We start from the raw sequence: 12860 nt of genomic DNA, 5'->3' as shown, positions 1-12860 counted from the left end.
TATATTACTAGTCCCTTTTATATTAATTGACCCATTGTGTCACTTCTATCACTTAGTCAAGCCATGATGTATTTTGAGCTTCCAGTCGACAGGGCCATTTTTTGAAAACTTTTGCTACCATTTCTTTTGTTTCCTCCTTTCAAACACACACATCTCCCCACTCACACTCTCCCCACTCATCCCTGTCATCCCCATCCTTCACCCCATCTCTCCCTCTCTTTCCCCTTTCCTCCCCCTCTCCTCCTCTCTCTCTTCATCCATATACACTACAACCCATACATGGAGCTAACACGCTAACCTTGCAACTTGTAGGCTGTGAGATTTTATGTTGGTTGAAATGAAATAACCTGATGCCCTGATAGGTTAATGAAGTTCTCTTGATCAGTAGCAAGCATTGTAATTGTTTTATACTTAGAGGGGTGTTACTTAATTTTATTCTTTTACTTAAAAAAAAAAAAACAAAAAACTACAAATTCCTTGAATTTGAACCAGTTTTAAATTCTAGCCACCTGGTCAATCTACCTATTTAATAGTTTTCACTTCATGGAGCTGCAATTATACAATATTTTCGTTAAGATTAGAAACATTTTCTCAGATGATATGTGAGAATAGTGAGAATTGAGAGTACATAATTGCTCCAGTTTACTTTGAGCTCAGTGTTTTAGGTGTCATATGCTGAAGTGTGTCATATTTTTCTTGATACAGGTCAGCTCCCAAAAGTTGAACAAATATTTTCTCAAATATCTAACACATAATAATGAAAAATAAATGAATTAATTTAATCCCTGATGACTCTGGTAGAAATTTATTCTAATTCACTGACAGTTTATTTAATTTGTACTCCATCCCTCTGTCCCTCTATCTAACTCCTATTCATATACATAGATCTTACTCCATGTAACTATGACAAAAACAAAATTATGGTAATTGGTAGGGGTAACATTCATAATCCATTTGCAGTAATGGAGCTGTTTAATCCTCTATAACCTAATAATATAAAAAATTTGCCTCAAAATTACTGTTCTTCACCATTTTTACATTATTCCTCTAACCTTTCACCTTATTTTCCCACCATTGTCATAATGTATTCCTGTGGGAGATAATCTCTTCTCATGCTTTTGTCCCTTAAAACTTCTATTTAGTCCATAAACATGATTAGGACACACTACACCCCTTACTAGCAGCACAATCCATTTTACCTAGCAAAACCCATTTCCTGACTTTATTTGAAAACTAACATTTCTCAAGTGTTCACATACTTCCTTCAAAGCCTTAATGACATTGCCTTTTCCCCGACTCCTACATATCAATATCTATTTCCAAACTCTTCATTTTCACTCATACCATTATTGTGTGTGTGTGTGTGTGTGTGTGTGTAAGAGACACACCCTAAAAACTAGATTCCTTGACATTTCTCAAATATATGCCCTGTGCTTTATTACCTCTTGACTTTACTAAGTCTGCTGTTCTCCCCTAGAAAACCCTTTGCCCCACTTTTTTCAACTGTAACACCTCCATGTTTTTAAGTATAAGTACTGCTTTTGGAGAGTCTATAATCACTGAGAAAATGACTATAAATTTTGTAGGTCTTTAAACACATTTTTTCCAAGAAGGTTCATTTTTTTTTTTAATATATCTTCAGAAGGAGGCCAAGAGTTTCCCCAAACTTAGAGAATGTTGTTTTCATTTAATATTACCTTTATAAACTACACTTTTATTTTTGTTATATATAGCTTTGTTTTCATAGTTGTACATGTTTTCATATATATTATTGTCTACCCTGTCTCTCTTACTACATTGTAATATCCTATACATTGTGAGATTTTTTTTTTTTTATCCTGGTCCCCTGTGCACTAACTTATACATGTTAGGTACATAATTACCTATCATAGAACTCACCCTTTAAAAAATATAGTCAGGGCTATATGATCCTTTCATGAAATTAAATTACTCTTCAGTTTTTAAAAAATGAGTACAATAAATATATGTTAAGTTTTTTGTGCTTTTCTCAAAAATTCTTACCAAGTAGTGGTGAATAAATGTTCTGATTGTTCAAAGGGACAAAAAAGAACCAAAATTCTGAAAGTCCAAGGCATTCTGGGAATTCAGTTTGACCCATGTCTCTAGTTGTTCCTTTACTGCCTCCCTCAAAGCTCTTCAAAGCTGGCCAGAAATGCTGAGGATATAGTCCAGTGGAAGGCCCTGGGTTTAATCCCCAGCACATAAATGAATAAATATATATAAGACAAAAATGAAAATTGGCCGGAAATGAGAGTGTCATCTCCTAACAACCTCACTGTGTAGGGCATCAACTGGAAATCTGGGACCACCACAGTAGCAACTTTGGTAATTCAAGTAAACCTCTAAGAAAAAATGTCTAGATCTTCTAAGATAAGAGAAGTACTGGTTTATCTAACTTAAAATTGCTGCTTTACAAACCCAGTACGTGGACATTTCCCTGAGTGTTGCTCAGCTATTATATTTCTGATAATTTTTACCTTTCATTTAAGCCTATATAAGTCACAGGCTACAGATCATTATATTTTTATTTATTAGATTGAAATCTTACCTCAAAATTTCCACACTCAAACTTTAAAGAAAATGTAGGCATTTTAGCAAATTACAGTTTGATTCAGTTCTTCTTAGAAGTGATTTTTAGTCACATGAATCTTCTCAGATGTTTTCAAACCAAGAGCACTATTGATTCCTTCTAAGTGATGTCATGTCAAAGTTCTTTAGTTTTACAGTTTAACATTTTGGGAGTGTTTGTTAACTCATTACATTTACATTGCTCTTTCCAAAGTACATCTTTTTTCACTTATGCAGTATCACTTTCTCCTGTTTATTTTTCGAATATAATGATAAATATATTATTTTCTTATCTGGCAAAGACAATGTTTTAGAAGTCAGTATATGTATTTTTGTGATCTAAAAAAAGTTAATGATAGAATAAATTGTATTACATAGTTTTATGAATTAATTTAATATGCATTTTAAGAATATTTTTCTATAATTTCTTAATCTAATATATTCTGCTCCATATTATATTAATTCTAGGGAAGAACTCACAACATGGGAAAGTAATATAAAATAAAATTAAAGCTATTAATTCCCAAATTGTTTAGAAGAAAATTAGATTCAATGTTGATATAATTGATAATAAATGTTCTATGTATAATGTGTTCAACAATAAAGAAAATGAAAACAATAGAAAATTTAAAAAAGACTTTGTTATAGATATCAGTCAACGTCTATCATTTTTTTGGGAGAGGGCAGTATATTAAAATTTGAAGGCAATTTCTATAGCCAAAGTAAAAAAAGTGTCAGAAAGTTAACTATGTTTTAAAGCATTAAATATTTTTATAACTGCTTACTGAATTGTTGGTGTGATCAGATTGTTAAAAATAATGAAATATATTTTTTCTTAAATTGCATAATGCAATTTTTAAAAATATTAATATTGTTAGTATAACCCCAAAACCACAGAGCATTTTATACCTGTTTTTAACAGATTGTTAAATAATAAACAATATTATTATTGTTAAATAATAAACAATAATACTAGGAGCTGAAAGATAAGCTGTAATTAAATATAAGGTTATCATGAGTATATCACATTTATCACTGGCACCTGCCACTTAAGTAAAAGTAAAAAATTGAATAAGGTTTTGTTGTTCATGGTATGCTGAGATTACATGGAATAAAACTTTCTGTAGTTGCCCCTTTTCTTTGTTGGCTCTGAATTATTTTCTCTTCTACATTCCATTTCTGCTGTCATTTCTAATGTTTCTGCCTTACTTACTACATCCTAAAATATAACATAGGAACCACAGTTACATATGAACATTCATTCATATGTGTGACCCTTTACTTCCAAATTTTAATACAAGATTAAGAGAGGGATATGTCAATTTAGTAGCTTTTAAACATCAAGAAAGGATTTTTTGTACATTTGCATTAAAATGCTAATGCATATTAAGCTTAGAATCTCTTGCATGATTTTTCTTTCATGGCAGAATAGAATATTAAATACCTTTTAGGTGGGAGACTATTTAGAGAGTGGTTACTATCCCACATCTTGAACTTTGAGAGTCAAGAATGTTTTCTCATAGCTAGAAAAATCCACTGGGGTTCCTGCTCCTCAGGTCTCCATACTGATTATAATTACAGAGTGTTCAAACGGTTTACTTTTGTGATAGGGCTTATTATTAATGTGCCTATTTTTATTTTATTCTCTGGGGGTGGGGGGAAGAAAAGGGGAAAGCACATTTAGTGATAGCTATTCATTAGCCACCATTGAAGAAGAAATTGAACTTTAAACGAATCTATCAAAAATTCTCTGGTCAGCCTTTTATTACTATCTTGTCTTGAGCCCTTTTTTTAATGACATCTATTATCAGATTGAAATGGCGATTGAGACGCTGCAAAAGTCTGACGGTCTGTCCACTCACAGAAGCTCTCTTCTCAACAGCCATGTAAGTTGCCTCTTCTTCATGTAAACTAATCTCTTGCTTGTTCTGCATGTGTTGCTTGCTTCTAAATGCTTGTTTTGTTTATTTACTTATTTATTTTGCTTCTTAACCTTCCTTTCTCAGCCCTTTATGATCCTTGAACCATTAAATGGCTATTTTGTACAGTGGAATATCTCAGAAAAACTAGAGCCATGGTGGACAGCTTTACTAGATTTTTCTACAGTTTGGGTGCAGATATCGCACTTTCAAGTTCATAATAAGCTGTCATTTATTTGTAAAAAGCAATTAATAGTGATTTTTGAAATAAAGTTTTCTAGTTTGATATTTATTTAGTATGAAGCAAATACTTGCAATCTACATCTCTGTTGGAGATATAGAAACAGCCAAGTCTACTTGTGTGACTGATAAAGTCTTTCAGTGGATAAAAAATTATTAATGCCAAATCCAGTAGTAATCTATTTGAAAATGATTTATGTACCGGTAAGACTAAATAAGGTAGATAGGATACAGCTGCATAGATAGGCTCAGGTCCTAAAAACTAAAGAAAAGTTAAAATGGGCCAAGGAAAAAGTAGGGCTTTGGGTAAGCAATAAGTTGCTAATAATTGAGGTATAACAGAATTACCATTATTATTTCTTGAAAAATCTTCACTGTTATCAGATGCAGCATCATTATGATACTGGTAAGTGTTAAGAAGGATCATGAGAATTTTGTGAAATGATAAATATTTTCATCAGTTGTTAAAGTTGGGAAACCAATTGAAAATGTTGATTAAAAAATTACTTTGTTAAGATGATTTCTGAATACAGCAAAATAGTAAATAGAACAGTGATAATAAATCTATTTTAAATAAATCTGCTAAATAAATATTAGTAACATTTTAGTAAGAATTACAGTTTGCCTTCCTAACTGATGGTTTGTTCTTAAATTTAGGGATGAAATTATTATGATTTCTTAATTCTTTTCTATATGTTGTGATTAAAAAGTTTAAAATGTGGATCACCCAAATGAAGTATTATTTTTCAATAAACTTAAAACCTTTAGTTCATAGAAAATGTTTTCATTATGCTTTTTAAGTATTTGAACTTTGAAGCATGTAAATTTTATATTCTCAAAATAACACTACCTCCTTATGTTCTAACACATTTATTTTTAGATGGGGTATTTTGTCTTGTTTCTTCTGCAAGGGAAAGTTTCCTGGCAAACAAAAACAGGTTAGCCAACTTGGAGGATGCCTGTAATATTGATGAAAATTATAGTTACAAATTTAAAATTATAGCATATATTTTAGTCTTTTTTTTGAAAAATTTCTGAAAAATTGTTCTCTTTTATATATTATATAAATGGATCTCTAATGTAGTGGTATGAGAGTGTAGTTGTATTAAATGGTAATTTACTATATACTTTTAGGCTGTGTATATGAGGAAAGGGGGCGATGACCAACTGGTATTTGTGTTTAGAAAATGGCAAGTGAAATGAAACTGTCCCTTTACTTTGAGTCAAAAATGTGCCAGGAACATTAGAAAAAATAACAAACACACTAAAGTTTCCAGTTGTTCCTTTTTCATCTTTTAGACATCTAGTTGTGTTATGCTTACTTAATATTTAATTTCACATTTTGCTTTTCTTAGAAACATATGTTAAAGTGTATGATGTGCTTAATTTTAACTCTAAATTTTAATTACCCCATCTCAGTATTATAATTAACAATAATAAAGGTATAAGAACACATTTTTTAATTTGTTTATTTGTTTGAAACTTGTCAAATATATTGGAGTTGTCAAAGATTATTTTTAACTTGTTGAATCTGTGAACTAATAGTGTTAATAACTATAAATTAAGCTGCATAAATAGCAGACAATTATTTATTATTACATGGCATCATATTTTTTACCATATACTATGGCAAATCTTCCAAACTTTAACTGCCAGAGGACTTTCAGTATATAGAAGGAGCAGCACAAGTGTCACTAATGTAGTGATGATCTTTGTCTAGCTATCCTAATTCATTTCTATCACACCTCTGAGATATAGTAAAGTTTATTCAAACCACATATATCATTAAGTCGTTAGAAGTACAAATGATTTTACAGATGGTTTGTTAGCAGTGGAGACTGGATCAGTGCTTTTGTTAACCAATGAGGTTAATTTCTCCCTGAACATAGAAAAAGATCCTGTTGTCTTTTTGTCCTTGAAAAGTTAACAATACTCCTGATTTTTATTAGATTTATCCAAACAACTGGAATAAGCTGCATGCCTTTTAGTTAATCTGTTTAGTTAAAAACACCTTACAAAGGTGTTTTTAAATTCTGTGAACTTAATCAGTGATTTTTCTGTTGTATAGAAATTTTTGCAGTGGAAAATTGTTTTAAAATATTGTTATATATTAAATGTCAAGTTATGCTCTTTATTCTTTGCTAATAGGATATAATATAGAATTATTTGAGGCCTGTGGGATTCTTTGAGGTGGACATGAGTTCAGCTTCAGGAAGATGAATTCTCCAATTTCTTAGTTTAAAAAAATTATTAATTTCATTAGGTAATCAATTGGAAGGAATTATCACTAATATGTATCCCATATTCACTAGTATCTAAAGAAAGGTATTAATCATGACTTTTGAACTACGAAGTTTTCTCATTCTGTTTTGTAATATGGAATACAAAGGATTTCCTATTTTTTCTTTATACATTTGATTATTCACAGTAGTTAGAAAACTCTTTTTAAGGAGCAAATTCAGTGAATCCAGCTAGTTTGCTTTGCTTTTCACCTTTCTTTCCCATTAGAAGAAGGGGTGGGACATGAAATTTTAGATCCCATTTTCAGCCTATTCTTGAGTGTTTTATACTGCTGATCTGCTTTTAACATTATTACTATTATCACACAGATGAAAATGCACATATAACCTTTTCAGTTTGTACACTGAGAGGTGCCTCACCTGTGACTGAGTACAGTTATACTATGAGCAATGGTTTACGCTACTAACAATATTAACACAATTGAAGTTATTTCAGTACTAGTGTTTTATAGACTGTCAGTAAATGTGTATTGGCAACAGAAAGTTCCAGAAGACTAAGGATTTTGCATATTTTGTCTACCAATGCAGACTTTGTACCTAAAACAGTACCAGAACATCATGGATGCTCACTAAATACCAGCCAGATGAATGAATATAAGAAATAATAGAAAGGGTCAGATCTTACCTTACCTTCACTGTTCTAGAATGACTGCTAGTCCTATATATGTTTATTTGGAGACCCATATGCATTGTTTTGTTTTGTTTTCAAAGTGTTCTTCAGGAGGCATATGTGTGAGCATTGTAGATAGAGGGTGGCCTCTCCTGATGTACTAATGAAGAAAAATATGTGGTCCCTCTATCATTTATCTATGTATAGTCTTCAGTTTAAGAGTAAACATTTTTTCTTTAAACAATCCAATCTTTAAAATGTTGTAGCCAAGAGTGACATCATTTATCTCCTTGTATTTTATTTAGAATGGCTATTTTTGTTTGGCTTTATAGAATTATATTTGTACAATAACTTTCTATTTAAATATTTTTATTTCTAGTTAATTTAATTTCTAATTTTTTATGCTACCAATGAAAATGCTACCAATAAATGCTGTATAATTTTACTAAATCAAAGTAGTATATCTAACTGTCTTCATTGCAGACATGTTTATTTTGTACTCCAACTTACAGTAAATATAAATTAGTATTTAATAGTAATGTTGCATCCAATTTGGGATATTGTACAAATTTGAAGTCACAAGTGTTCATTGTTCCCAACTTTCACATAATGTTCTGAAATATATATTTTAAAAATTCATTTAAAACATACAAAAAACCCTATGCATTTATTTTATACATTTTCACAATCTAGCAAATATTGTTTCATGAGTTTTGATGAGTTTAGCTACCAAAATATATTCAGCTCAAGGCAAAAACATTGTTTTTTTACTTATTCTCACTTAACTTCACTGTATTATAAATATAAATTATTATAGAAATAAGCCCTTTCAAATGCATGTCATCATTGAATTGAATTTAAAGTAAATCCTAATGGATGATAATCCATCTGGGATAAAAATCCATCTGGGATAAAATGCCAAATGTTACATTTAGATGTTGAATGGGCAATGCAATTTTTATCTATTTTTATTTGTCAATCATTATTTCCCTTTGGGAAAAATAGGAACTGTTCCATCTTCTTTAATATGTCCTAATCAATATAGATTAAATGCAAGGGCTGAAATATGCAATTATCTCAGTTTCTACCCTAAAACAAGTATATTTTAGTTCAGAATAACCAGTATATTTTAGTTTAGAATAACCAGATTTTAAAGATAAAGTTTAAAAGTTACTATATTTTATGGGCTTCTAAATCATAAATATCATTACCCTATGTACATGTATGATTATACAAGTGATATGACTCTACTTCATGTACAACCAGAGAAATGTTTTACCCCATTTGTTTACAATGTATCAAAATAAATAAATTGTTTAAAAAATCATAAATATAAGCATTTTCAAGATATTTCTCTTATAGAAGAGAAAGAAATGGTAAGTTCTAAATTACTAAATATTAAGGGCACTGAATTCTAAGTTCCAAATGCATTTTGTTAAAGAGAAAACTACAGGAACAATGTACCATATAAAAGGCATTAACTTCCCTTGGGTAGCATGTGGAGCAAGCACATGGCTTCAGTTTACATTTAAATTTACACAGAAACTTAACTGTTAAGTTTCTCTAATAAAAATAATGGTTTCTAATACTGTATTTAGACTCAAGTTCTGATTTATAATTTCATCACTGTTTCAAAACCTGAAAGTTAATTACTGGTATATAGAATTCAGATTATAATCCCCAACTATATCCCAGAGTCTTTATCTGTTAAATTCCAAATCAGTTTGTACATATACAATAAGTTTCAAAGAGATTACCCCACTCCTGGTAGCTGGAACCCACAGGACTGCAGAAGAATCACCCCTATTCTTGCAGTTGTTTATCTCCATTTGCCCTCCTTCTGCCTCTTTAAAGTTCTTTCTAGGTTTCTGGCAAGGAATAAAGTTCTTCCCTCTGAAAATATAGATTAGGAAAAAAAATATAATTTTGCTATTGTTAGAGTTATAGTCATCAAAATACCTATTCATGTGAAACTTTTCACATCAACTAGTCTAAATTATCATAGATAAATCAAACTCAAACTTTTTTAAAAAATGGTTTAGAAAAAGAACTTACGAATATAAGGTGTATAAGAACTATCAATTTAAGAACAGCCCAGATGTTTTGACTTGCTTCAACATTTCAGAATACTGCATAGCCAATCCAATAAAAGCTTCATTTTCTCTGAGTTATTCATTTGGGACTTGAGTAATATAAATTAGTCTTCTAAATAGTTTATGCCAACCTTTGCTATAATTATCTCACTATCTCTGTGAGAAGTTGTATTTAATTAATATTGGTCTGATTAACTCAAAAATACACACAAGTACAACCATTGGACTCAAAATTTCTGAATTGAACTTTAATGTTTGTGCTAGCTTCTACTTTTTTTTTTTTTTTTTTTTTTGCAGTGTTGGGGATTGAACCCAGGGCCTCGTGCTTGCAAGGCAAGCATTCTACCAACTGAGTTATATCCCCAGCCTAGCTTCTACTTTTATAAAAGCAGTTCATGGCAGTACTCTTCAAATATTTTATTATTTTTTTCCAATTTCATAAAATTTTTTATCTGCAAGATAATTTGCGATTATGAGAAATTAATAAACTTTCAGATATTTGTCCTTGCTCTTAAGTAATTATATATTATAAGAAGATCAGTATGCAGTTAAGGCAGCTTAAAACATTTTTTACCTGTATTTATAAAAATAGTTTTAGTTACTTTATATCAAATTAAAATGATTTACATTAGATCCATTGTTATTATTAGAATACCTTTGGTTATAAAAAGTATATTCATATTATAAAGTTACCTGTAACCTATTTCTGAAAGATACTATCCTTTTTACTAAGATTACTTATATCTATGTCATATATCTTTTCATTAGCAAAGAAATGAATACTGATTTCTTAACTCCTCTTTCTTGATCATACTATTGTGTCTTTGACAACATTTATTATTTTATGTAGACAAATAGATCTATATAAAAAGTATTTTTCACACTTTTAACTTACATAGATTGTGTATTACATGCTTGTGGATGTGAGAACTTGATTAGTTTGGTCAAAAAATACTATTTTTCAAAAAATATTTGCGTGTTTTATATGTATGCCTTTCCAGAGTGTTTTGGTTTTTGGCATTTCCCTCATAATCCTTGATATCAGAGTCCTATTTTTTAAAATATGTTAAGAATACTACAGAAAGCAGTCATCTCTTGCTCTATGGAGTATATGTACACAAAATTAGAGCACTTTTAGGCATTATTATTCACTAGGGCTGCTGTAACACCCACAATGCTTTCAAATCCTAATCATTTTAATGAGGCATGTGGATGAAATAAATGAGTCAGTTTTGTATAACTTCATTTTTTGTAGTCTCCTTCAGTTGGATTCATAATTAATGAACTCTTAAAATTAAAAACAAAAAACAAAACAACAACAACACAAAACAAGAGACATGCTGGCCCATGTTATAAACAGAATTCTGGTTCAAGTCTTTAACTTAATTTCCTAATCAGGTTACCTTCTGTCTCTTACACTAAATGAATATGTATAGTGAATATAGTTTATCTGTCATTTAGAATGCTCAAAACTCATGTTTAAGTGATTCTGGGAAGTTTTGTGTGTTGACATCATGATTACAGATGATTTATATGAAAAGAATTCTTTTTGACTTGGAATGTTATTCTGCCAATACAACATGAAAGTTTATTGTGTATAATCTTTTTAGAGTCTTACATTGGAGGGTTGTGTATGTTACAGAACTAATACATATGTTTAAGTGTACATATTCATATGTTCCATAGAGAACTTGAAGTCTCTCTGAATAGAATATTCTGTAGACTCAGTGTCTACATTTTCTAAGCCAACAATTAATAAAGGTTTAATGACATACATTTAATTATATAAGCACCATGTAGGAATATTTGTAGTTAATATGGTTCTGAAAATTCACTTGTCAGGTTAAAAGCAATACTGAAAATATTTTTAATAAATTTTTTTTAAAAGTCTGAAAGTTCAGGTTCTCAGTTGGAGAAATGCTTTAACTTACTTAAATGTCCATGTCATCATTTATAATATTTGACTCTAAATTTCTACAGGATAAGTGAGATTAAATCCATCTTTTTATCATGGATGCCCAGCATCCATTGCCTGACTTATCATTGGTGCTAAATAAATGCATTATTTTACTTCCATAATTTTTGTTTAAATAAGATTTCATGTTAATTAATTCTTTCTTTTACCTCTTATATATGTCATGGAAATTTTGTTGATACAAGTAATAGGAAGTATTTTCTGCTTTCATGGAACTGTTATTCTAGGTTAGTGAGGAAACTTGAGTTGAAAACCATACTCAGGCATTGAGAAAATGTGTGACTTTAAGAAAAATCCTTTAAGTCTATTTCATTTCTCCTTTTGTATGAAAATAAATAAACCAATGAAAAATTTAACTTTGCTGAAGTTGAAATTCAATAATATTTTACTGGATTAGATTTTCTAAAAATTGTGTACATTCTATACTTTAAAGATAATTTTTCAAAAAATACAGGGTAACACAACTTTAAAATGTGAAATACAGATTGAAAATATTGATGTACTGTCATTGTCATGTGCCTTCTAAAATTATGAAAAAACAGGTTGGGATAGAAAAACTCATATAGTTATAAAACTGATTCTTTTTCATTATATATAAGTTCTTTGCCAATGTCTCATGAGTTTCTTTCCCTTTTGGGAAAGAATGAACAAATTTTGTTCTTTCTGTTTATAGAATTCATCCCATTAGATAGTGTTGTTATTTTATTATCTAGTGGTACCTTGATATAAGTAAATTATAATTCTCTAAAAAGGAATAGAACCTTAATATAAAACCCCATACAAGGCAGCTTGCTGTTCATGTATTATAACAAACCAACATGAAAGACACATTAGGTACCATGCCAGCAGACTTAGTAACATGTTTTGTTCTATAACAGTTATAAATTTTATTTATGATTGGTTAACTCTATTGTTTGAATTCCCTGAAAAAATATTTGTCTACAGAATTACAGTCAATACAGGGAAAACTAATATGTCTCTCTATATGCTTGACTATTTGAAGAAGAGGATATTGTTTAAGATGAATAATGATGTTCAACTATTTATACTGTTTCTGGAGGTTTTTTTAAGCTTTCTAAGTCACTCCAGACTTTGAATTTCTGCAGTTTACTCTTAGATTTAATGAAAAACTCC

The 12860-nt window shown here is 30.0% G+C and overlaps 1 protein-coding gene across 7 annotated transcripts in view; it reads left to right on the top strand.

The window, feature by feature from the left end:
* The window catches only part of RFX3 (regulatory factor X3), a gene marked incomplete at its 5' end in the record, with an annotated part of 288404 nt that overhangs the window by 200436 nt on the left and 75108 nt on the right, over positions 1-12860 (top strand). For 6 of the 7 annotated variants that reach the window (XR_013759609.1, XM_079113050.1, XM_079113049.1 and 3 more), the window contains one exon: positions 4401-4475. The exons of the other annotated variant lie outside the window; for it this stretch is intronic. Coding sequence is in view for 5 of the 6 variants with exons in the window: in XM_079113050.1 (XP_078969176.1) it covers positions 4401-4475 (75 nt within the window). The remainder of the gene's footprint in view (positions 1-4400; positions 4476-12860) is intronic. 7 annotated transcript variants of the gene reach the window in all.

This window comes from Sciurus vulgaris (assembly GCF_902686455.1).
Source record: "Sciurus vulgaris genome assembly, chromosome: 15".
NCBI lineage: Eukaryota > Metazoa > Chordata > Mammalia > Rodentia > Sciuridae > Sciurus > Sciurus vulgaris.
This window is presented reverse-complemented; position numbering and strand designations above follow the sequence as displayed.